Here is a 23,237-nt window from a genome sequence, read left to right as displayed (position 1 = left end):
CACATTTCCCCAGAGGTCCTTGTGCAGGAGCCATTGATGATGCATCCCACTTGAGGAAAAGTCTGTTAATGAATCTTAAGTGGTTCCGATGTGCAAAAAGTGCTAATAAGGGGCTCAGTATTATGGCACTCTTACCCTGAATATTCTGCACAGCCAAGCCTTGTTGAATGGGATGTAATTGGCTCCCCTGATCTCAGGGCTACCTAAAAGGATGAGGAAACTGAGACCCAGAGAGGAACACCTGGGGCTGCACTGAAAACCCCTTCCAAACTAAGACTGGAAATCAGATTTCTTGACTGCAGTGGAAAGTAGGGGGAAGGAAGTGGGTTTTGATAACATTTGCCTTCCGACTGCTTCAAAAAAACCCCACAGGGAATTAATCTCAGTGACCCTGCTGCAAGGTACATAAATAAGAGGTGCCTCTCTTTTCCAGATAAGGTAACAGAGGTTAAGTGACCAGAGGGAGGAGGGCATGGGGATCCTGCCATTAACCAGGTCCAGACTGCGAGGCCAAACTTTTCCGTGAAGGACCAAGTCTGTATGGGGGTTTCTTGTTCTAACTGAGTTGATGCTGCCACCCTTTCTCGTCACCAGCTGTCACATTTCTGACACTCCTTCACAATGAGCTGCTGGACAATCTGCAGCTGTCTCTGACCCTTTTGTCTCCTTTTGAGGATTTATTGCTGGATGTATTGATTGCTTGTTGCTACTGACCCTGGACGGCAGGAGATGAAATATCTAGCATTGCAGTGGTAGTATCAACGGCCAAATTCATGCTTATCCTATACTGCTTGCACATAGTCTGCGCTGTCCATCCATTGACAGCAAAACACGCAGTGCTCTGTAGGATGCATGCAGGATAAGATGAGATGGAAACATAATATAGAGCTGTATATCCATTGGAAATATCCTCAGGTCATCAGGGTGAAAGTTTCATGGGTTCATGCCTACTAGACCACAACTCAGGACTGGTTTGCCAAGGATCCCTTGAACAATTCCAGAGCCCGACTCAAGTTTTTGGACAAGTTTTGGGGTGGATCACCTAGATCTGATCTGAAATTGAGCAGACTGTCATGGCTTTGGATGAGGGTCACACAAGCTAAAGAGCATCCACAGAAGGATGGAATATGGTACAGGTTTTTTCCCTTTTCTTCTGTTCCAGAAAGGAGATGTAGCAAAGAGAATCACTTCAACTGGAGCATGTCTCCACTAGGAGAGTTTGCAATGCAACAGGAAGAATTCAGAGGTTAACTCAGCGGGAGAAGACAGACACACTGCAATAGCAGGATCCATTACAAAACCCCTCCATCACTGCCAAGGACACTGTGAGACTTGGAGTGACAGCACCCTGCAGAGCCACGCTCAGCCGGACACATTTGGTTAGAGAGATCCAATGCACTTTCCAGCCACTGTCTCTGCTGAGAGGTTCTTGGCAAATGAGACCACCCTGCCACTCATAGCCAGGAGCTCAGCCAACCTGACACCTCCCTCTTCACAGTTTTGGCAGAGGGGTCTCTGCAGGAGGAGATCACTAGCAGTGAAGGCTGCAGAGAGGAAACTTCAAGATCAATAGCATCATTAAAAAGTCTAGAGAAAACAAAGCCAATGAACTAATCTCCCAGTCCTGAAGACACCTGGATCCGGTGCTTCTTGCGAGGCACTTGATAAGCCAGTACTGTAGAATAATGAAATGGTGAAATGAGGTCCCATCTTGGCCTGTTATACAGAAGCCCAAGAATGTGGATATAGACAAATTTGCTCAGCACCCTGGCCAGATAAGCCAAACGATCAGTTTGGCTCATTTGTGCTCATTTGGCATAGTTGAGTTGACCCACACAGGACAAATGCTCAACTTTAGGGTCAACATTTTCCCACAGTGAGCATACAAACCATAAGGTCCCTTCAAAATCTGACTTGGGGTGGACTCCATGATGCTTACAGGGACCTGATTCTTTTCTAAGGGCAATGGAGACCATGACAAGTCTGAAAGAGGAGAGGTTCAGGTCAGCAGTGGAAAGTTGGAGGTGCTGAGACAAGTGTCTGAGCAGTGCTGCTAGTCAGAGCCAAACTACCTTAAGCAATGGAAACAAGAAGGTAGTTGTCACCCAGAGAAGAGCTGCTGGAGGGTTTGATTTAAAGCGTATCAGGGTGGACGGATGCTTCCCTGGTGCAGTCAGCAAACTGTGGATCAGGTGGTTGAGGAGATCTGACCAGCCTCTATCACCCTTCTCTTCCAAAAAATGCTTCTCAGTTAAACAAAGTCTCCCCCAGCAAGTCCCAGAGACCTTGCTGGAGGTACCTGGGTGACTCATTGGCTCAGCCAGGGACTGCGACAGCATTTTGCATCTCTGCCATGTGTTATCACAGCCATTGATGGAACATGGTTGGGGGAAAAGCAGGGCTGGGACAGTGGCAAACACCAGCAGGTACTTACGTGTTGTGAAGAACACACCATCCACAGTGAGGATCGCCTGAGCCCAAGCACTCGCTGCAGGTCTCGTACTGGCTACATGACTCCACAGGCACCCGAGTGAGCTGCAGGAGGAAAGGGGACAACCTGTCAGGCTTTTCACAGGGCTCTGCAATGCCCATAATGACTTGACAGAGGTGCCACCCTCCCTGTCCTCTTCCCCTGGTGCCTGTCCTCCCAAAGGGACATCCCTGCAGAGCTTGGAAGGCTGGGGCAGACAGAGGGATGTGGCTGCAGATTGCTCCAGAGTTCAACCTGGTGCAACCCCTGTCCAGATCAGCACTCAACTTGGTGCAGCCCATGTTGAGATCAGCACCTCCCCTGTGGACTTCCCCTCTTCCCTATGGCCTTTCACACTTCATTGCCAGATGACCTCACTTGCACGGCTTAACAGGGAATCAGTACATCAGGCAGATTGTGTGCAGACTGCTGTGACCTGGTACCTTGAGACAGTTAAACAATGTGTGATCTTCTGCAGCAAGTTAAACTCACTGGATCTCAATGCTCTCCAACACTCTGCTTGTGGACAGTGTTGCTTTCCGGCTTCCTGTGAGAACTGAGGTCTCATGATGTCTTTGTCTCCCTCCCGTGACCTCCCACACCACCACCAGTCCCAGGAGAGTGTTAGGTCCACTCCCCATTGCCCGTGCATCTTTCCAGCCATCAGTTGTCCCATCCCTGGAGAGGTTGCTCCCAGCAGAAAAAGGACAAAGGCTACTAGCCTGGGTATTGAATGAGCTTGCTGTCACCCTGACTTTGCAGCTCAGAAGGCATTAGAGGTGGACCTGAAACACCTATCTACTGCCAAAATGCTGCACTTTATTATCTTTTTTTTTTCTTTCTTCCTTTTTAATTAAAGTATTTCATAGATTTCAAAGACAGAAGGGACTGCCTAGCCTGACCTCCTGTCTAACAGACCAGAGCCTTTTGATTCCTATTAGGTTTTGTAAGCCCCTTACTTCTTTTGAAGCCAAACATACAATTTTGGGCCCAATAACCTGATAGTCTCTTTTCCATTGAATAAGCTTCAGAGAGCTTCTATAATATACAGTCAATTGCCAGTGCCTTCACCCCAGCTCATGTCAACAGGGAGAGCTTATTCCTTCAGATGATATAGTGTGATATTATCCTCATGAAACACCACTGAGACCTGCCAACTCTAAACTGCAGAACAGTTACGCGTGACAAATGACAAGGGAATACACCTGGATCCGAGTGACAATTTTTTACTTGGTGCAACATTCAAGAGAGTTTGAGCTGAGAAATGACAGATTAAGATTAATTCTGACTGATTCCGTAAATGAACCAAGAGCTGGCTTTTATATATAAATATATATCAGGTAAAATTCCAGCTATTTTTGAAGACCTTTTCTGTTTGTATCAGAAATTGTCTTCCTAACCCCTATACAGACACCCCACATGGTAGTAGAAGGTATCAACTGTTCATCAAATATAATTGTATGCTCCAGGATTTCACCCCATTAGACTTATGTTGAACCCAATAGCCTGTGTTGCATCCAGCTTCCAAAAAGACATATAATTTTTTACAAGAAAACATCAAGGTGTGGACACCTTATAACTTCTTATGTCAGCCATTCCCACCTGTTATTTCCACCTGAGAAAAATATATTTTAAATTATATTTCCTTGATCACGTCTACCTTGACCATGTCTGCATTGTGAACATCAGAGTACTTCCAGAAGAGACAGATAATTCAGTTTTGAAAGACTATAAATCTGTAAATCGTCCTCTATTCAGATGCAATTGATTGTGTAATCTCCACCTTGTAATCAGAAATTTGTGAACACAGTTGAGATTGGCTATGCGGTTCCTATCCAAACTACCCTCAGTTTAACATATGGTGCTGCTCGTTTTATCCTCATTAGCTGCAGATAGTGCTTCTGAACTTCAGTTTCTGAGCTAGTTTACATCTGTCTTATAGAAGTGAGCCTTGGTTACTCAGATCAGAACATGCACTTTTCTAACATCTAGCAATGTTGGGTTTGAATGTTCTGAGTCAAAATCCACTTGTGACGATGATACATGTACAAGAAAGAAGTCCTAGAGGACTGAAATTTGCTATTTCTTTGCCAATTGCTACAAAAAGAGCAGATACAAAGAAGTCTCTGTAGGTTGTATTATTATTATTATTTCATTAGCCCTCAAAGGATATCCAAGCTCTTTTCAGAGGCAGGAGGAACCTACTGGGAATCCAGATCTTCATCTTTGCAGAAATGCTTCCTTTTTCCCTGCATTTAGGGTACTCGGTCTCTATAGGATATAGTTTTTATGTTGTGTAGGAGCACACCTTGCTTGTGTCGCTGTCCCAGAGAGCACAGCTATGCAGTATGAGCTTGCACCAAGCTACATCCCACATCCTGTCAAGAACACCAGAGTAGTAGGTGTCCTGTGTCACCATTTGCATTGTTATGTGTTATTCCTGCTATATGAGACGTCTTATGAGTTCACCTCAAGTAGCTTTATTGCGAGATTAATTAAAATTGTACCACGCTGATAAATGTCTTGGGCTGTAAGTGCCAGACCTTCTAATTAATAAAGAAAGAAACTACAAAAAACAAAGGAGCTGCGACTGAAAGGACAGCCACCTAGGGGTCGTCAGCTGAAAAGAAAAAGAACATCAAGCAAATAAGGCACATCAGAGGTCTTATTTTCTTTTGGAACATAAACTGTAATTAATTCAGCTCAGCCTTCCAAGTTGAAAGTTTTGAGAACTGACTGTACCCCCTGGGAGCAGTCAGCTTTTTATGCTGCCCCTAAAATATCTGAAAAAGCGAAGTCCATGCAACCTCCCAATTACATTATTCACAATGATGAAGGAACTAGACAGCACTGAAGGTTGAAATCTCCATTGTAAACCAGACTGTGATTACTCCTTCCACCCCTTCTCCATCCTTGGAAAGACTAACAAACTTTTCAAGGTCATTTCCCAACCTCAGTGAGGCTCCCTACCGCTGGTCTTTCATCAGGGTGGAACTTGGATTCAACATTTTGAAGCAAATAAATATAACAAGGGTTTTAGCAGACAGAGGATTAACAAAAGCAAGGTGTCCTTCATTTTGGGGCACAATGAGCCAGGTTAGAGTCATTTATATTCCTGCAGCGGTCACGACTTAACTGATATTTTGGACTCACTGTGCTAGAGCAATATATGGATATAAAAAGAGACTGCTGTTGTTTTAAGGGCTTATATCACATATGTGATGAAGCACATATCCTCATTTTATCAATGAGAGCTGAAGCTGAAAGCGAGGTCACATGCAGCTGAAATAGGTGCTATCTAAATGTGTTTGAAGACTTGGGCTTAAGGCATCTGAGAAAGTTCATGCAAGAAGTCCAGGAAAGACCTGATTATTGAACACTAAGTTATTAAGTACAACATATTTAGACTTTGGGTTCATTGAAATATTGAAGAAATGAAGGTAAGGTTCCTATAGATCCTTGTCCCCACACTTGATGGACATCTAGGAGCTGCTGTGCTTCCAAGGCTCTGTCCAGAGCAGACCAGAGGGACAGATGATCTCTGATCATCTCCGAGGTAGGCAGCATTTCCAGAGCAGCCAGCCTACCACAGGATTTCCAAAATCACTGCTGTGCAGTGGAGGGCGTGAAAGACCCAGGAGCCACACCACTGGCACCTTGCATAAACAGGGGAGACCAAAGGGTCAGGACCTGTATCCCTCAGGCAGCTTCATGATCTAGACTGTCCCCTACTCACAGCTATCTGGAGTGAGGTGCAATCCCACAGCCAGTGTTGGACAAGTGGAAAGTGAATCTGATGTCCTTCTCAAGGACAGCAAGAAAACGATGAGCAGGTCCAGCTGCCGTAGCTGCAGCAGGATTTGAAGAGATATTTCACTTCATCAACACATTCATTCACAGGTCCCCAAAGAAATCATTCATGAGTTTCTGGCTTACAAGGACATCCTGAAAAATCTGCCAAAATGTGCAAATTACAGTACAGTTCAGAGCTCACCTGCTACATACAACTTCAGGGCTTTTCACACAACACCAGGGCCGTCCTCACCTCTGATCTAGCCTAAATTCTAACCTGCAGCTTCTCCAGCTCCCAGTCTCACTTCCACCCTCTATTTCTAGTATGAATGAGTTACAGAAAGTCATTTAAAACAACATGATTGAGGATTTTGGATCTGATAGACAGTAACAGCTAATCCTGTTAGAAATTTGGCTCCCACTTCTGCTATTATATATTCACAAAAGCTCCTGCTATGTGCTCAGTCATAATTTTCTGGCTTCCATTTCTGACTTTTTTATTTCAATATACATTACTTTTTTTCCCCCTTAAACTGCCAACATTCTGGTCAAAATGTGAATCATTGCTCAATTTCTGCTGTTATAATTGGATGTTAATACAGCGGTGGGATTTATTCAGTCTGATGGACTAAGTTAATTTAAATGTACAAAAAGGCGTCTTAAGTAGCCAATTTCCTTCCCAATAGTCAAAAGATACATTTCCAAAACACTGAACAGTGACTCTGTCAAGCCATGTGGGTTCTGTGAATGCTGCTATCTTTCAAGACTCAGCCAGCCCCGAAAAACTGCAGAAAGATTAAGAGAGAAGCTTATTTGATTTCAAAGCCTTGAATAAGAGTGTTCATGATAATACAGTTTATTAAGTAGAGCAAGGCAAAAAACACCTAAGACACCACGGGTGGAACCAGATTCTGCATCCTTAACAGAGTCAGCAAGGATGTTCGGTCACCCACACGGAATGCCAGGATGCCAATTTTAATTTGGCCTGAATTATGGACAAAGGGACCTGTCACGTTTGAGATCTTGTGCCTCATCCACCCGACTTACAAACTCAGGAAAAAGCAGGAACACAGAAAAGAAAAGCCCAGGGAGCTTAAGCACACATATAGATGGCTGTAAAACTGGTTGGAGAGGAGATGCTCCTGCGGGGATAGAGATGAGGATCTGGGTTTGACTCCAGCCTGCCACTCCAGCATGATAGGTAAATAATAACTTGCCAGTCCCACTGGGACAGGGAATGTCATTTCTCATCAGACACTCCCAAGGTCTTCCTCTTCATTGTAGCACTCTTCCCAGTAAATCCATGCTTACATACTTGGAAAACTGGAGGCTTTAATTAAGGAGAGTTAATTGGAAGCAGCAGTAGCTGTCAAGGACAAATGACACAATAATTAAACTGGGGGTCAATGTCCCGCTGTGTGGCAGGGTAAATTACCTGTCCAAATAGACTTGTTCACAAAGGGCTTCCTACCTACAGTTGTGTGTGTGCGGCTTCTCCTTCTCTCTCCTTTGCTGCGCTGAGCTGTTCTGCACATCTTTGGTGAGAGATGTCTTTACTCTGGCATTGCCAGAGCAAATACCCAGCCACAATCACATGCCACTCACAGGAACAGAGGTAAAGCAAGGAGAGATATAGAAAGTTTTGATTCCCACAGCCTCTGTGCCAATAGCCCCAGAATCCTTTAGGGTAAGGCTGAGAGATGTTAGTTCCCATCAAATGCTCTCACGATGAGATTGCTGTAGGTGCTCCTACAACAGTGCAATTTTCTTTGCACCCCTTGCAGAGCAGTTCTCTTCTCCACGCCTCCCTTGGCATGACCCTACTCTACAGCTGGCTCAGAAAGCCAAGTTGGGGACTTTGGGAAGGTTTAATTTCTGATCCATCAAGTCTGTAAATCTTGCAGCTTGTGGGGAACAGCTCCAGCATGGGAGCATGCAAAGCAAGGGTTTTGCCCTCTCACCAAAGTCTGTCTGCAATATCAGAGTCTAAGTCTAAGCTAGAAATCCAGGCCCTGCTAAAGGAGAGACCTTTGGCAGGGTAGGATTTGTCTGTTCTCTGTTTTAGATGTTTACCCAGGGATGAGATAAATCACACCCTGGATGTTCCTATGTCTATCCACTGAATATAAAGGAGTCTAGACAGACAAGTCAGATGGAGACATTTACAACGTACACATTGAATATTGGGTGAGGTGAATCTCACTCACATCAATGCCATACTCAATTTTCTGCTCTTCCTCTAATCTTGCCACTGTAAACAATCCCCAAACATGTGAAGCTGTCCCCTCTTCCTAATTGTAGCACCAGAATAACCAGTCACAATACAAAATGTATTTTCTTTAATCACTGGGAGAGTGGTAGAGGAAATCCACTGTTACATAGCTAGGAAACTGTTCCAGGAACTCAAAAGACCTTGTGTGATGACACGGACTGTGTTTGAACGAGTGCCTTTCACCATCTGCTCTGTAAATACAGCCCTCGTACTTTGCTGCATCCAAGCTCATTCCTGCTCTCTGTTCTGGCTTTATTTACAAAGGAACAGACACTCAGATAACAAAGATTATCTCAGTCCTTCTCTAAAGGCTGGGCAGCTTCCCAGGTTCCTCTTTCACAACTGCTCAACCTACGCCCTGTGCTGTCCCTTATTCAGAGAAGTCTACCATGCCATAATGACTCTTCTCCCGGTAGCATCAATGCTTGAGGACAAGCTAGGGACATGTCATCCTGCTATGAGTACAGCTGGCAACCTGGAGATTGAAGAGTGTGTGTCCAGAGGTTTCAGCATTGAATCTTATTCAGCTTTCCTCCAAATTCACTCTTGTTTTTTCCCTACCAAGAATGCAAAGCTCTTCCCCATCTGGGATAGCAACAGTGCATCCCATTGGCATGCTGATGGGCTCTCTGTACAAAACAGAAAATCTATTAGGAATCCTTGTCCTTTGTAAAAATCACAGTTCATCAGCTTGGAGGTGTGGAAGGAGTGTCAAGTGATTTTACCTATGCCTGATGAAACCAGCCACCTTTTTACCCACCCTTCAAATGATCAGCTCTGTCCAACTTTCTCTGCCTGTAGTATTCAATCTGTGTTTCTCCCTGCCAGGTCCAGGTAGCTTCAGATCCCCCCTGCCCTGTTTACCACTATATCTTTATCCCACGGTCAAGTGCTTGAGTCTGTAAACTGTGAGGCAAATGAGATTTGCCTAAATGTTTGTGTTCAAAAGCCTACAAAATAGAGAGCCTCATGTCACAATTAACGCAGGGCCAGCCTAGGCTTAATGAGAGCCAATGCCTGTGTGGTTACTGAAGCATGCCTGCTGAGCAAGGGATAGATCATTACCCAGGCTCTATAAAGACTATATATAGATTTAATTGGGACCTGTAATGGAATTTATGTCACTGCGATGGGCTTCCTTAAAGTCCAGCATCACTTGAAAGCTTCTAGTGGAGGCGTGAACAGTTAAAGCAGACAGGGAGAAATTAATAGTTGTTTCTAATGGTGATGGCTACTTTCCAGATCACCTTGTTCCACCATCTTTCCAGATGTTCCCATCCTCACCCTCAGTTATCAAGGAGCATCTTCCTGCAGATTCATTCACCTCAGCAGCCCTCTCAGGTAGCCTATTGTGTCTCCTTGTTGTCAACTCCCATTAATTTAATCCTATCACCACTTCAAATCCCACCTTTATACCCTCATCATCTCCTTGGGTTAAGCTGTCTTCATTCCAGTGTCTGGAGGATCTTTGTTTCAGCTGTGTCCCCAGTCACCCTCACTCCCTCTTGGATTTCTAGCTCCACCACTTGACGAGCCATGCAGTTCATTAAGATAATGTTGCTCTAATTCCCTTGTGCAGGTTTATACAACCCCTACAAACATTGTCAAGCTGCAGAAATCGTGGCAGACAGTTTGAAAAATGCCCTTTTCTTCAGTTGTGATCAGACTTAAAATTCCCTGTAATAGCACATAAAAACAGCTGTACTGGTTGGGATCGACACTCCACATATCCCAGTTCCTTGTCTTCAGCCATGGCCTTATGGCACTAAGGAAAGCATAAGAACAGGATAAGCATATATGATATCTCCCCTGTAGCTGCCCAGCCTTTGGCTATTTTCATTCAGGGTAACTTGTGAGTCTTATGTGTCTCTATTCTGTAACCTGAACAGACATTTCTTTAATTTTCTGGTTTATCCTTGAAATCACATTGACTTTTTGCATCCACAGAATGCTTTGGCAGGGAGTTTCACAGTTCCAGAGCCCACTGCTTGAAGGAATCACCTCCTCTGGTTTGTTCAGGGCTTGATTTTCAACAGTTCAATTTCATGCCCTGTAACTATTACATTTGAAGAGGTGGTGAACAGTCACTTCCTATCCATCCCCTTCTGCCATCCACAATTTCACCAATCTGAACCATACACCCCAGCTCACCTCTTCCCAAGCTGAGGAGTTCCTGCTTCTTCAATCACACCCCACATGGAAACCACTTCATACCTCTGATCATCCTGGTTCCCTTTCTCTTTTGACCATTTATTTACCCTTGTTAGCTAAATGTTGGGCAAAAGGCTACCTGGTGGCCTAGGTCATCTCTTTATAGCCTTCTGCACCTCTCTCCTCTCTGAACTCTCAGGCACTGACCACATCATCAAAACCTATTAAGCTACTGCCTTTAACAGAGTGCCACCTCTCAGCTTGAGGCACATGACCGTGCATATCCTTCAGGCTCATCTCAGCTGCAAAAGAAAACACATCAGCTTAAACCATGATTAAGACTGCTTTATCACAGGCTCAGCAAATGGCAGGTAACTCGTAAAACTGTATGCACTCGATTGCTTTTAGCGATGTGAGCATACAGCGGTACTGAGCTTCACACAGCGCCTCAGAGGACACGCTTCTCCTTGCCACAAAAAGGGACATTTGTTATGTTCCCAGATACCCTCACAAATACCCCCCACCTTCAACCTCTCTCCTCTCATCACTGCCTCCTCTCCTTTTAGAAGTCATTCTCTATGCAGTGCCATCAAATCTCAGCTGACACGAGCTTTGCAGCCTGCCGCAGGCAGCATCAATTGGAGTGACAGCATCAGCTGAAGAGTTATGAGGTCACGCTGGTTAATCTGCAACCGAAAAACTTAAGATCTGAAGCAGGGAAACCCATAATAACCTTGGCTTGCAGTTGATCCTGAGCTACAGCAAAGGTACACTAACCCAACCTAGAGACACAACATTGGGACTTTCCATGGCTATTACAATACCTCTGCCTTTCTAGAGCACTTGCCACCAAGAGCGTTACTGAGTATTTCAGTCAAGAATTAACCAAGATCCAGGGAGAAAATGTGAAGCAGACTCTTCTTGAGCCCTTAAATATGTCTCAGTTTATTAAATGAGAGAAAACCAGACAGAGCTTACTGCTCAGCTGACGTCTGTGAGAGCCCGGTGCATTCTCGTGGTTTGGGTGGTAATTAGCGCTGCCAAAAAGACAACGACCAGGCAGAGATGCAGGCAACTATTTTGGGGCATATCTATTTGCCTTTAGATATCTCTTCTGTTTGTTTCAGCATGGAATAAGTGAGAAGAAGTTCCTGGCAAAGCCCAGATTGCTCTCTGCAGCACTTTAATTCGTCGAGGGCTTGAAATACAGAATTCCTACTGAGCACAATGAGGGTTGCTCCATCCCAGCTCCCAGTGCCCATATTTCAATGGATTAAGTGCATAACCCAGTGCAGCAAGCACTACACATGTTTTCCCAGCTTTCGCAGACATTCATCTTGCCATAAAATGAAAGTTCAAGGACATTGAATTCAGGAATCATATAAATGCATAACATTTAAGGTCAGAAGGGACCGTTAGATCATCTGTTCTCACCTTCTGTACATCACAGGCCACTAAATTTCTCCCATTTACCCTTATACTGAACCAAATAATCTCGTTTTAGCTAAAGCGTGTTGCCTAGAAAGACCTCCCATTTAAATGTGAAGATACCAAGAAATAGAGAATCCTCCATTTCATGGGCAGTTTGTTCCAGTGGTTAATCACTCACACCATAAAAAGCTTGTACATGCCTCACTTTTCATGTGAATTCATCTGTCTTTGGCTTCCAACCACTGACTCTTATTCTGTTTTTCTTCTCTAGAATGAAGAGCCCTTTAAGCCTGCTGTTTTCACCCCATGAAGATGCTCAGACTTGTGAATCAAGTCATTCCTCAATATTCCTTCTCATAAATTAACAGATTGAGATTCTTTCAATCCCTTTCAATCTTTCAGTTGAGGAAATCATACCTTCCCACTCCCTACAAATAATTTTTGCAGGTCTTTAGTGCTCTTTTTCCTATCTCTCAGTCCTCTTTTACAAAAGGATACTCCAGAGCTGACCTCAGAGCATGACTACTACTCGCCTACTCTTTTGCACTCCTCCAAGGATGCAGGATGGTGTCAGCTTGTTTCTGCTACAGGCTAGACTAGGAAAAACCCTTTGCAAGGACGTAAGGAAACAACCCGCTCATCCATTTCAGTCATTGCTTTCTAGGACACGTCTCCCACTTTCCAGCCTGACCTACATTCCTTCTTATGAGACAGAGAAGTTTGCAGTTGTTTTGTTTGAGGGAGCCAAAGTCACCCAGCCGCTCTGTTCTCATAACCATTAATGCTGAGCTACTCATTGCACCACTGAATATTTTATCTGTGGGATTTAATATCAACTTCCTGCTCATTCATGAAAATTTTCAATAGCATTGGGCCCAATATTGATCCCTGGAGAATACTACTAGAAAACCCTCAGGCTCTTCGAGAGCTGCCAAGTATTAAGCCATTTCAGAGGTTTTTTTTGCTATGTTTAGCTGTTTTTTTTGATAGGAATAGGCTGTGGTGTTGACTCCAGTGCTGTACAGAAAAGTAAAGACAGGGCATACACACAATAAAACTTCATTTCCTCAAAGAATGAAAGATTATTTATTTTTCATACAAATATGTTACCCAGCTGCCATTTGGCCCAATTCAGGAGTAAGCATCAGGAGCTTCAGACCTATCCAGGGATTTTACTACTTAGTATTACCTCTTCTAGCTATCAAGAATCACTAAAGCAGGGGTCTCACTGATGCCCTAAATTATGAATATATTCCCCAACATATTTGATATAGGGCATTTGAGGTCTCAGGTGTGCAAAGTCACCCTCAGAGGGGCCCTGCACTATCCAGTATCTGTGTATTGTAGTTTTACACCTGTCTAAAATGCCTCAGTGAGTAGCCCGAAGTTAGATAGGATCAATCTGGGCACTGGAAACCTGTGGGGCTGTTAGGAGATGTGGTTGCTGAGGCTGAGATGTCCCCCAAAATTGTGGTTGCCCTCTGACTACAGGCACCACAGTAGTGCAGCAGGATTGATGCAGTTGGTTTTGCTGGCATCCAAAAGCATGCATGGGTCATCCTTTCTCCTGACTGCTGGTAATAACTCTCAATTCAGGCCTTTGCATGGATCCCTAAGCTTGTGCAGCAGCACACAAGGTGCTTCATTCCTCCAATCAGTTTCTGTTTCCCTTGCACTCCTGTAATTTTTTCATATTTTTCTCCAGCCAAAGCAGAAGGCTGAGACTCCCACTGTGCCTTTCTTTTTATGGAAAGACATACACGGCTCCCAGATTTCTTGGGGAAAAACAGCTGGCATGAGGATCTGTAGAGAAACAGAACTTTTGTCCCTGTATATAACTGATTCTAACCTGATTTAAGGGCCTCAACACTCCTCAATGCCTGTTTGGTACCGTATGAAACACCAAGATCTCATTTCAGCTTCTTGCTGCCAGGCATTGAACTCACAAAAGCTACTGCTGAGCAGGAGCACTGCCCGAGGGGGGCAACGACCAGGTCGGGCGGGGGGTGACAGCGTTGGACGACTGCAAGATGAACGCTGCCAGCTGGCCTGTGTTTAAAGCATGGAGACCCAAGGGACCCCACAAAGCCTTTTCCAACTCCATCCAGGTGGTTCCCAAACTGGCATCTTGAAAGAGAGCAGAATTAACCCACTGAAGCATCTTAAAGGAGCACTCCACCTCAAAGATAAAAGCCACGCTGGCTCCACGTCTCATATTACACCTGTATCCCTTGTGGGCATCCCTTACAAAAGACTGCAATCTGATTTGGACTGGGGGACTTGCTCAGGTGCATTTCGCAGTGCACACTGCTCCATGCGAAAAAAAAAAAAAAAAAACCCAACCCCAAAATACCCTTTTGTCTCTGGCCACAAAGAAGGGAGGCCTGTTTGGCACATAATGCAAGGGGAAAGAAATGAGAGCAAGTAGGGCCAGGCCTTGGAGAGCTCCTCTGAAACACAAGCTGTGCCGTGCAGCTAAAAGGATTCGCTCCTTCTATCCACCTCCAGCAGCTGGCACAGTGAAGCCCCCTCAGTCCCAGGGCAGACCCAGCACCTCCCAGCAGGGCTGGCTCACATGCACACCACCAGCATTTCAAGCGACACTTGTGCCTCTTGGCAGGACCCTGCTGACCCTCCTGGACCCTTTTATCCCTTTTATCCAGGTCTCACCTGCATCCCAAAAAGAAGCCAGTGGCTTCAAAGAGTTTGGAGCCTCTTTGCAGAGCTCAGTGCATTTGGCTTCCCTGTCTCAGTAGCAGCAGCAGTGACCTCCTCATTGCTCCTCTTTACTCTTCCTTTTCTCCAGCTAATGCAAACACATGCACAAAAGGGCCAGCACTCTTCACCTGTGGTCCTCAGAGCCATTCAGGAAGGGGACAGGTAACAGAGAGCATCAGAGATTAGAAGAAAGTCAGGCATAGCACTGAAGTGGCTGTCCCAAGGTCAAACACACTTATGCCTTTATTGGCATGAGAATTGACACCAGTTTTATTAAAGCAAGCTAGCCACTATCTAAATACTACTGTGGCCATGCATATCTTGGTTTAAGAAAAGGTTGACCACATTCCCTCTCACGGGTGCAGACGTGTGTGTACATGCTCCCATGCATCCACACATGCAACCCTGGCAGCCAGCTAATGGCATTTACAAGTGCTGGCAGATTTATACTGTGCAGAAAGGGGCTGTGGGGAGCATTTTTTTGTTTACTGGATTCCATTTCACACCGGTGAACCATAAAATTGTAACTACAGCTTTTCTCTGTCTTTTACCGATCTATGATATCTGTCTGTCTGTCTCTTACTTATCCGCACTCATGCAATGTGGCAGCAATAATGTACGTCCTGAAGGAACAATATCATCTCTGCTTCCTGAGGATTACAGCCTGCCTCTTCCAGAAACAGCGATCCCTGCCCCTGGTTTATTAACCGAACAGCAGGCGTTGAGAAAAACCCTCACCCGCACAATCAGGAGAGTGGTTTTCTCAGCATTTATGGAGAGCAGAAAATTAGGAATGTATAATAAAACCAGAGGACAACTGAGGATCAGTTTCAAATCTCACCAAAATAATAGGTGAGGAGGAGAGTTTCCTTCCAGTTGCCTGGGATTTTATCTGAGGAGAGCTGTATATCTCCTGCTTTAACTTTGTGAGTTAAAATATCACCTTTTTGGCTCATATTTCAGAAAAACACAAGAGCTCATGCCCCTGTTCCTTTATCTTCTGCAAAGGACACACAGATTTTATAGGTATCTGTCCCAAGGGGGGTGAAGGAAAAGTGATGTTTTACACTTTTTTTATTTCTTGTTTCAGCCGTTGCTCCTGAATCAGCATCTCCAAACATCCTTCCCTGTTTTGAGATCTTATTTATACCTTTGGAGACAGAAACAGTCTGTGAAGGAGGGAAGCCCAGTCAGGCAGGAGCACAGCTCAAGTCCCTCCCTGGCCAGAGACCCATATCTGCACAAGTTATTTAATCTCCAATTCACTTCATCTAGCCAATGCATCTCTGAAAGGGACATAAACACCATCCAGGACTATTTCTCTCTATTGCTTATGAAGGGAGCCTATATGGGAGGTGGGACGAATCTGAGGCATGTTTTTTTTCCACACGCACAGCAAGGGTTAGAGCATATCTGCAGCTCACAAGGATGTTGTGAAGCTCCGGGACTAGGGGGATTGCCTGGCGCTAATGGTGGATGTTTAGAAAGTCATGTACTGAATCCCTGGAAACATTTAGCTCAGACAGTTTGTTTTCCTAAAAGATATGCAGTATTGCTGAGCTGGGGGCTCAGAGCAGACATCTCCCTGGGGAGTTCTCTGACCTGAGTTATGCAGATTGCATTAGACAATCACACTGGTCTCTTTTGGCTTTCAATTCTATGAATTTCTAAGTAGTCACCAAATAGTTTAAATGATAATTGTCAGCCTGTGCTGAAAAGAGCTTAGCTAGGCATACAGACCTTATGTGAAGTGAAAATTTTTTATTATTATTACTATTATTATTATTATTGCAGATGGGTTTCGTCTTGCTCAGCTTTAAGCTACTTTTTCTCTATCAGGATATAGATTTCAGAAGACAAGTTGCCTAACCCAGCAACCAGGACTATAACAGGACTGCTACAGTAATTGCCATATTTGCAAGACAAGTATGAATTGCTGCTTCTAGATTAGCCACACAGACAGTGGAGATGAAGTTTATCATCATCCTAAATCTGTTTTGTGTTCTGCTGATGCATGAATGTTCCAGCAATTAGTTTGCTGTGTTAGGATCCCCTTTTACACATATTTTTCCTGAGGTTTTATATTGGAGCTTTTGTGAATTATTGACAGTATAGGGTTTCAAGACAATTCACAGTGAAATGACCATTCCAGCGCCCTCAAATGTTAGTGCATAAATCTGAATTTTCTGCTGCTTTGCAGTGCATTACAGATTTAGAGCATCTGTGATACTGGCAATGCTGGGAAAGGGGAGGATGTTGATTGGTGGTATAAGAGGTATTAACCAAGTTAAGATTAACTAATTTAATTCCCATCTGATTAGACCAGGTAGCAGGGCTTCAAAAAATCCCCTGATCCTCTCCTACTGATTTGCTTTGAGATATTGGAGAGACGTCCTGGAAAACAGTGGTATTTATAAATAAAAGAAACCAAGGGGAATGCAAAAAGGAACACGTCAACAAGGCTTTGAACAGAGGACTGATCTTCCAAGACCCCAGCTCTGATCACCATCCACAGAAGAAGTCCATACAACCAAAACCAAGTCACATCCTCCACTGCCTGCTCTGCTGCAGGTGCAGAGTGCTAATGAGAAGAACAGCACAAGAGGGATTCTCACCTGTACTTCCAGCTGCTACACTAAGAGGTCTGGAAGATAATGAAAGCCAAAGAATTCATGATCTCCTTGCCATTTTAAATGTTGTTCCCTTTCAATTTTTTTTCTATTGCTATTTTTGTGTGTGTGTGTGTGTTATTGCAAATTTTGCAATTTTCCATTACTAAGTCCTCAACTAACAAGAATGCTAAACATTTTTATATAAGCAATTATGGAAAGGGGTTCTGTATTTAAATGCTGTGTAGTATCAGTGAGACTACCATTAATAGTTCCTACTACTTGACCTCTTCTGAATTCCTAAATTTCAATTCAGAGTATCCCATTAAATTTCATCAAAATTGGTTTTTTGAATGAAAAATTAGATTGACTCAACAGTTCCCCCCAAAACCATGTCTGTTTTCTGCAGTAATCTTAATCTTTTCATAAAAGAATCTAAAGAACTAATTTTCCTATGACTCGTAATAGGTCTGATTTACTGGTCTGATCTCAGTAAAATTCCATTTCAACAGAGTATTTAGTCATAGTGTAGTATTAGCTTCTCCATTTCCTTGGCTTTGTTTGTGTTGTTTTGTTTTTTTTTTTTATTTTTCATACAAATTGTCAAGCAGAGGTGGATGCATGGCTCTTCTTGACATTGATAGCATGGAGACCAGTTAGTTAACCTAGAAACTGGCAAACTACTCCTATCATGACTGCATGACTACCACAAAATGGCAGCTAAATAAAGATCTAGCCAGCTTTTAACAATATTAACCTTTTTGTTGACACGGCCATTTATCAGAAGGTTTATTCTTTGAATGACGAGATGGATACAGCAAAAAGCAGAGCTAAAGGCCACCAGCTACCCCATCATCACACAGATGGGTAGCAAATGCCCAGGGGTGCTTTTAAGCACAAAGACTCACTAAGAAATCATTTTGGCAAAATAACTGAGATTAAAGCATGAGTTAGAAGTTCTGTTTGTATAAAATGCTTCCTCAATTACTTAGGAATTGACAGACTTAATAAAACCTAATAGCCACCTCTCTCTGTCTCCTATTTCTGCTGTCAAGTTGGGCCAGATGTTTCATAAAAGGTGCAAACATCCTACAAAAGGCAGCATCTTGTATTAGGTATCTCTATATTCTCTAATACTTAGAGACTGGTTTATAATCAGAAGAACTGCTGTTAAGACTTCTTCTAAACTTCTAGGTTAGTTTATTTTTTTAATTAAAAATTATGTTAAAGCACTAAGCTCCAAAACATAGTTTTTTTCTTTTCTAGCTTTGCTTGCAAATGCATCTCCATGGATGCTGTTTAGAACAAAAGCTCAAGGGGAAAAAAATAAATAACCACCTTATTCATTGTCCTGGGGAAATTCTCTTCCACAATGAACCTGCAGAGTTACTGCCAGTGCACACTGCAAGGACTGAACTGCAGGACGGGTTGTGGTTGGGGCTGGCTGGGAAAGCTCCAGCAGAAGGAAGTTCCATGGGGAGATGCTGGTTCACTGAGTTCAATTCACTGAGCATTGACAGATTGCAATGAGCTGTTATTGGGCTCAGCACATTGGAGAGGGAGTAGAAAACTTCCAGTAATTTGCAAGTTATGCACCTGAACTTAGAAATGCTGAGCTGGTTTTGGAGCAAAAAGAATAATCTTTTCCAAATAAACCTTTCCCCAGAAAGGAATTAAAGGATCAGCTGTTATGCTCAAAATACCAGTGGTAGCACTTTATCTGGGAGAGTTGCAGGGGTAGGAGGTGGGCAGGAACTCAGACCCCAAGTACTGAAGATGAAGGGTCTGAGACAGAACAGTCTTCAATAGATCATTATTTGAATAAACATATGTTGTTGACAGGCATTAATAACTCATTAACAAGCAGAGTTCTGGGAGATCTATCTGCAGCACCAGCTATTGTGTTCCTGCTTGGGAAATCATTGCCTCTATTATAACAGACCACTGAAAGCCAAGACAGCTTCACATTTTCAGTGGCAAAAATGGTGAGCGAGGGCAATTGATTTTCACCCTCCATGAATTCAGGAGGCAAGGGGAAGAAAAGATGAGATTGAGAGATGCTCTTCAAACTGTCCACCAAAGGGAAGGAAATTAAAACAATATCTACTGGTAGTTAGACAAGCAGTCCCAAGCTTGGTAAACAAAGCTGAATTCCCAGAGCATCCTTTAGCTCCTCTAGCTGCTGGCTGTTGATAAGCTCGGGAAAAAACCCACAGACAATCCACTGGGAAAGGAATAGGGTAGGAGTGCAATTCCACCTTTAACAAACTGGTTTTCATTTTTATCTTTTCTGCTTTGCTTTCCCCAGGTCCAAGCAATCACTATTTCTTTGTTCGGCAGGACTGGAAACTCGAATCTCCGCAGCAGTGCTTGTGTTGCTGGAGCTCACGTCATCTGTGGGAGCTCAGGCTGGGGGACATGCTAACCACATTCACCCTGCAAACCAGTCTGGCATATCCTATTGCTATAAAGTGAGGACAATGTCCTTTTCTAGCGATAGAGTGCAGCAGAAAACACTAAGCTAATAAGGCACAGTTGCCTGGGGCAAGTGACCAATTCATTTCCATTAAAAATGTCTGGCTATTTCCGGGGCAGGATTTAACAGCTCATCTGCAGAAAGGAGCTGGGAAGGACAGGAGATTTGATCGTATGAAAGAGGTGGGTCTATCGAACGATTTCTGAAGGTACTATGCAGCTTAACAGCTCTGATTTTATCTACTGGCAACTTTGAGAGGCTAAAGAAAGTCTCTAGGCTGACCTCTCTCCAGTTCCCCTGGGGATTTCCAAGTTTATAGGCAGCATCAAGAAGAGATAAACCAATTTCTGCATAGGTGGTTGGTCAAAGGAATAAACAGCCTGGCAAGGAAAATGAAGCAGCAGAGGTGAATAGCTTATATGAAATGCAAGAAGTCCACCTCTGACCCCCGAAGTCCTGAGCCACAAGTTACTTGAAATAGAGAGTATATCACTTTTTTCTGTCTCTTTTGAAACTCTCTGCTACGTGTTCATCACTGACCCTTAGTAGAAAAAGTTTTCTGGGCTGGAGATATCTCAGTCTGACCAGTGCATCTGGACCAGGCAAACGTACCCCGTCCATCTCTGTGCCACTGAAGAAGGAACAGACCAATACTAGCATCCCTTCCTGGAGATGTAAATCTGAAGAATGATACAATGAGGGATGGGAGATGAGGAGAGGGAAGACAAAGTCAGCATTGAAAGCGGATTAGAAGTTTTAGAGAAAACTGTTAATTCACCAGGCAACTTTGTATCATAGAATCTCCTTGATAGGCAGGATCAGACACCTCTATCAGAGATGGTCCCATCTCAGTGGGAAGCTCCTCTGTTATGTGTTAAGGGGAAGCAATGGCATGAAGAAATTTGTCTGTGGAAAATGTGTGCCTGGGGACCCAGCAAGAGCAGGCTTCCGTCATCAGCACTTGCCTTTTACCCAGTAACACCACAGATGAGCTTCTCTGTGTCATAGTTAAGGGTCACTTGGTTTCCATTATGAACCTCCTCATTTTCAGGAGGCCATAATTCACATATTTTACACTGCATGTAGCTGGGAAAGACATGACAAAAAAAAAAAAAAGTCCTACAAAACACCAAACAAATACCCAACAAACCCACAAAAAAACCCACCAAAAAGCCCATATAAAAAGAACCACAACGATGGCTCCGGCTATCCTAAACTTGTTTCTCCAACATGAAGGCTGGTTTGGGGAGGTGTTGTTTAAGCTTTTCTAGAGGTTAAAAACCTAGGTCTCAAGAGGAGGTATTTGCTAGAGAAGCTGTTCTGCTCTTTTTTTTTTTTTTTTTTTCAGTTAAACTTTAAGGAAAGGCTGAAGATTGCAAATGTGATATTTGGCTAGGAAGGATTCCAGCATGAGGAATCACCACTCTTCCTCTTCGTTTTAAAAGACCAGTCTATTTAAGGTTCAAAAGCATATGTTGCTCCCCGCTTAAATTCCATCCCTTTTGTTGCCTGGCTGCAAGCAAGAGGATGCCACTTTTCTTCATCTGGCTCAAAACCATCGTGTTGCTAGATTGTACATCACGGATTATTCACTAAATCTTGGTTATGTGATGATGTGACATCTCAACAGAACTCCCTGCCAGTACTGTGTGAAAATATTCTCAACTGATCCCACCGTCAGAGACAGAGTCATTTGCATGTGAAATTGCTACTGTCTTTGAAAACAGAAAAAGGGCAAGCAAATAAACCTCCGCCAACACTGCTCCCTCCTCTGATATTGCCTGTTACCTAAATTTGCAGCCACCTTCCCAGGTTGGGTGTATGATGTCTTGGACCTGCTGAATTTGAAAAAAATCCCAGACTTTGGTGGCAAGACCCTCACATTCTGGGGTGTGAGAGACCCACTTCTTTCTTCCTTATACCTCCTTACTGACAGTAAGGTCCCTAGCACAAAGCCCCACATCCTTTGTTCAAGGCTCCTCACACCTTAATTAAATCCTGTCATCTCTCCCTGTGCTTATACTCATACTAGAAGTAGGACTACTACTATGAGTAGGACTTGTACTACTACATCTCAATTTGTTGCCCATTCTTAATCAAAAAGAGGGTTCAGCTGACAAGTGGACATTAATGGCAACAAAAGCCTGCCACAGCATCAATGAAGACTTGGTGCGGTTAGCTGAACTCCATCAGCTTTGGAGGCAACGAGCACGCAACTGAGTGAAGTCTTAAGTAATAATATTTTAGCAGTTCTCAGATGACACAGGCGCACGGCAAAAATGTCAAACCTAACACCATTATTCAAAAATAGAAGCATGTGATTAGACAAGCAATTATACACCCAGTAGCTTAACATAAATTGTGGGTAAAAGTATCAGAAACAATTTTTCAGGATTTAGTGAGGGAGCACCTTGTAAAGCATAATTGGATTAGAGGAGACAGCCAGCATGGATTTACAAGCAGGAGGTCTTTTGCTTAACTAACTTGTTGGAGTTCTTTGAAGCTACAGTATTACTGCCAAGGTAGGCAAGGGAAATGTAATAGATGTTATGCACTTAGATTTCCCAAAAGCAATTGGTGAGGTTGTACAGTGAGATTATCAGCTAATGGAAGAAGTTGTGCTATAAAAGCAGGCTGGCTTAGAAAAATGGCTCAGAAGCAGAAAACAGCCAGTGCGTGGGCAGGCTTGCCATGTTCATTCTCAACCTCAAAAGTGAGTTATTTAAGTGCTTGGCCTGGGGAAGAAGGAGGTGGAGGGGTTCAGGCTTGGAGAGCTCTTCTGCTCGGATTTCAGAGAGCTCCCAGCCTCTCGCAACATGCAAATCAGCCACAAGAACTCAGTTTATTAGCCCCAAGGACGAGAACAGCCCAGGGAGATCATTCCTCCTCCAGAAAGCAGTGCAATTCAAAGGCAGCCGGGCTGCACAGGCTGTGTGATCTGCCATCCGTAAGGCTGCTTGCAGAAGGAAAACAAAACTTTGTTTCCACTGAAGAAGTGAAGAAACTGAGGCACAAGCAGGAAGGAAAACGTGCTTGATCTCACCCAAATCAGTGCCAACAGGAGCGCAGATCCTCCAGGGCCAGGCTTTACCCTCTGGCTCATGCTGCCACAGAGCATATTCAAAGCTGAGGACTTTTTGTGCATGTGTAGGGTGAACACAGCCCGCCTCAGCACCACAACACCTAAATTTGCTGCAGGGAGAGGCCACCCTCAAAGGGAAAGGGGAGAGGTTTTGGGAGAGATGAGTGCATCAAGGAGTGGGCAGATGGGGTGCTGGCAGCAGCCAAAGAGCTCTCCAGCAGGCAGATGCTGTGCTT

General features: G+C 43.9%; 1 protein-coding gene across 1 annotated transcript in view; it reads right to left on the bottom strand.

Annotated features, from left to right (window-relative positions):
- PLXNA4 (plexin A4) overlaps positions 1-23,237 on the bottom strand; it is a 459,725-nt gene that overhangs the window by 156,524 nt on the left and 279,964 nt on the right. Inside the window, exon 5 of the mRNA XM_087766199.1 lies at positions 2,435-2,535. Coding sequence (XP_087622325.1) covers positions 2,435-2,535 — 101 coding nt within the window. The remainder of the gene's footprint in view (positions 1-2,434; positions 2,536-23,237) is intronic.

This window comes from Nipponia nippon, unplaced genomic scaffold (assembly GCF_047370975.1).
Source record: "Nipponia nippon isolate SJK-2023a ecotype South Korea unplaced genomic scaffold, ASM4737097v1 scaffold_3, whole genome shotgun sequence".
NCBI classification, from domain to species: Eukaryota; Metazoa; Chordata; class Aves; order Pelecaniformes; family Threskiornithidae; genus Nipponia; species Nipponia nippon.
Note: the sequence above shows the minus strand (reverse complement) of the source record. Positions and strands in the feature narration are given on the sequence as shown.